The sequence below is a fragment of the Chinchilla lanigera genome, unplaced genomic scaffold, assembly GCF_000276665.1.
Source record: "Chinchilla lanigera isolate Chin_1 unplaced genomic scaffold, ChiLan1.0 scaffold00176, whole genome shotgun sequence".
NCBI lineage: Eukaryota > Metazoa > Chordata > Mammalia > Rodentia > Chinchillidae > Chinchilla > Chinchilla lanigera.
This window is the reverse complement of record NW_004955577.1, coordinates 955,573-958,977: the sequence shown is the minus strand read 5'-3', so window position 1 is coordinate 958,977 and position 3,405 is coordinate 955,573. Positions and strand designations below refer to the sequence as shown.

General features: G+C 45.0%; 1 protein-coding gene across 2 annotated transcripts in view; it reads right to left on the bottom strand.

The window, feature by feature from the left end:
• The window catches only part of Tnfrsf13b (tumor necrosis factor receptor superfamily, member 13B), a gene marked incomplete at its 3' end in the record, with an annotated part of 41,087 nt that overhangs the window by 12,721 nt on the left and 24,961 nt on the right, over positions 1 to 3,405 (bottom strand). For both annotated transcript variants that reach the window (XM_013509632.1, XM_013509634.1), the window contains 1 exon segment: positions 1,357 to 1,602. In XM_013509632.1, coding sequence (XP_013365086.1) covers positions 1,357 to 1,602 — 246 coding nt within the window.

Genomic DNA, 3,405 nt, shown 5'->3' with positions numbered 1-3,405 from the left:
AGGGGCTGGGGATTTAGCTCAGCGGCAAAAGCGCCTGCCTGGCAAGCGCAAGGTCGTGAGTTCGGTTCCCGGTACCGGAGAAAAACCAGAAAAAAGAAGTGGAGAAGGCTCTGGTCTGGTAGGAAGAATTCACCGTGTCCCTGGGTGCAGCGAAGGAGCACAGGTTAGCAGAGCCTGGAGGGGAGCACGGCCACTCGCCAGGAACACAGACACTGTGCCTGCTGTCCTTCTGTGTCCAGGCCCCTCCTTCAGCCCTGTCTCATGGTGGAAGTGCTGCCTGATTAAAAATGGTCACAAATGCACCAGGGCTGCAGACTCCTTCCAGCAAGATGGGACGTCTGTTCCCCCAAGCCCTCTTCATCTGGTGGCTGTGTGACTTGAGTGACAGAGCATGGTGAGTAACACAAGCTCCCAGCCTAGGGGCCAAGAGGGCGTGTGTGTTTCCGTCCCTTACTTTCTGGCCGTTGTCATGACAAGGACATGCCACAGGAGAAGGGTGAGGACGCAGGGAGCAGAGCCCTCCATGAGCCAGCCTGACACGCCCATTGCCAGCAGCCCCAATTCATAAGGATTACAAAGCTACTGACATGAGGACAGTTTGTTACACAGCGTGACTTGCTGACAAAGCAGTCAAGAGTCAGAGATGGTGGGAACCAAGTAGAAGGCAGGCCTGGAAACCTCCAGTATCAGGTGCACCAACCCTCACATGAGGAAATCACAGGAAAGAGAAAACCAATGAGCAGGGCGCTGCTTTTCATGTCCAACGTGGCTGTAAACTTTTTAGTATTATCTTTTCCTTCTCGTGTTTAGGAAGCTTCTACCTGCCCAGCTAGGACAGCGGGGGAAAGATACCCAGACAAGAGAAATATGATAACTTCTGGTGTTTCATTGAACCATAGGTTGGCTTTAGATAAGGATAATGTACTGTACATTACAAAAAAGTGAGGAAAGAAGAATTTTGATTTCACCATAAAGAAATGATAAATATTTGAGAAGATAAATGTTCCCTGGTTTGACCATTACAAATATACACATATCAAAACAGCCCATGATACACCATAAGTATGTATATTTTTTGTGTCAATTAAAGTAAATAAAACATAGAAAAAAGAAAAAGAATTTGCATAGTCCTGGTACCCCTGACTATGAGGCTCACACTCACTAGCCAGGACCTTATTTGCACTTTCTTCTTGTCCATAGACTTCTGGAAATTTTGTCTAAATTGTTTTCCTCTCCTGGGGTGGCCGCCCTGGCTTCGGGCCACCTGCTGGACTCTGGGCCCCCTGAAGTGCAAGCTCTTCTTATCCCACCCGTTCTGACCCTTAGACCTCAGGCCAGCTGATCTTGGTGGCTTACCTGGACCTGTCTCTGAGCCTCTGCCCTCCGATCCCTGGTACCATCCCAAGTTATCAGACCCGGTGTCCGCCTCTCCAGCCTGCTGTCTCCACACCTCTCGCGGGAGGTTCCCCCGGCTTCGGAGCTTGTTCTCACAGAAATGTGCACACTGCTTGGGGTGCTGCCCACAGATGGAGATGCAGCTGATGCAGTCTCTCAGGAGATGGTCATAGTATTTGCCTTGCTCCTTGCGGCAGCTGAGTGACTCTGGGAGACAGAAATGAGGGATGCTACAGGTCACAAAAGCTCTGGCCTGGCCTCAGAGGACATCAAACTAAAAAGAAATAGTCAGTCCAATTCTCAAAAAGCAATTCCAGAATAATTCAAATCTTTTTTTTTTTTACAAGAAACAAACTGAAGGCTATTCCTTGTCCTCTAAGTGCAGTTCTAGCTGCACTGCCCACATTTTGATATATAGTGTTTTCTCTGTATCTACTTCAAAATGCTTTTATTTTCCTTTTTATTTCTTCTCTGACTTATAAGTTCTTTAATAGTGCATTTCTTATCTAGATTATCACATTGTCAAATAAGATCTTTACTTCCCTCTTTCAAACCTTGTCAAGGAAAAATATTTCAAATTAGCATAAGGAATGTAGAAGGAAAGCCAGAATCCTCTTTGGCAAATTGGGAGAGGGGGCTGAGAAGAATGTGGGAGAGCTCCCATTAATAGTGCTTCTTGTATCTTAAAAATCAGCGAGAATGGCAGCAGCTTAAACATATATTGGTGCCAAGGGGCAGAAGTCAAGCGAACTAAAGCCCAAGCACATCTGCCTCAAGGGACCACAGCAGACCCATCTCTGTGAGCATAAAAGAGATGTACTGGAGGGCTGAGGTGTAGCTCAGCCACACAGCACTTGCCCAGCATACATGAGGCCCCGAGTGCCAGTCCACGGGTGGAGGGACGGACGAAAAGAAATCTACTTGAGACAGTCATTTGCCTTCCGGAAAGCCTCGGAATGTTTTTACTTTCCAATGCAATCAAAAAATGGGCAAGTGAAGTGACTAGACACCTTCAGAAGAATAAGTGGCCATTAAATACAGGAAAAAATATGCCATTGCTGGCTATTGGAGAAACACAAATTAAAAGAACTCTGAGAGTCCATCTTACCCCAGTAATAATGGCCATCATCAAGAAATTAAATAATAACAAATGCTGAAGAGGCTGTAGGGAAAAAGGAACGCTTCTACACTGTTGGTGGGAATGTAAACTAATACAATGGAAATCAATATGGACATTCCACATACTAAACATAGAAATTTCATTTGATCTAGCTATTCCCTTTCTAGGTATCTTCCCAAAAGAGTTAAAGGCATCATATTACACAGATATATATACACCCATGTTTACAGCAGCACAATTCATATCTAAATATTGGAAGCAGCTTATAGGTCCATCCACAGATGAATGGTAAAAGAAAATGATGTATTTACACACAGTGGAATACTATTCTGCCATACAAAAGGAAAAACTTGAATCATTTATAGGAAAATGGATGAACCTGGAGAATGTAAAGTTAAGTGAAATATATCAGACACACAAGCTGAAGTATCACATTGTCTTGCTTCCATGAGAGTAAAATGAAAATAGACAGTAGTAATAGGGAGGAAGATCATTCTCAAAGGGGAAGGGGACCAGGAGATAGAGAGGGGAGGGAGGAAAGAAATAACAGATGAAAAAAGGAATCAGGCCAGCTTGGTGATGCATGCCTGTAATCCCAGCACTAGGGAGGCTGAGGCAGGAAGATCACTGTGAGTTCAAGGCCAGCCTGAGCCACATAATGAGATCCTGTCTCAAACAAAAAACAGAAAACAGAAAACAAAAAAAGGAATCAGGATGTGTTATACACATGCATCAATTGCACACGAAGAATGTACACACTGTGTACCACAAACTGGTACAAACAAGAAGGAAGAGGGGGGCTGGGGATTTAGCTCAGCGGCAAAAGCACTTGCCTGGCAAGTGCAAGGTCGTGAGTTCGGTTCCCGGTACCGGAGAAAAACCAAAAAAAA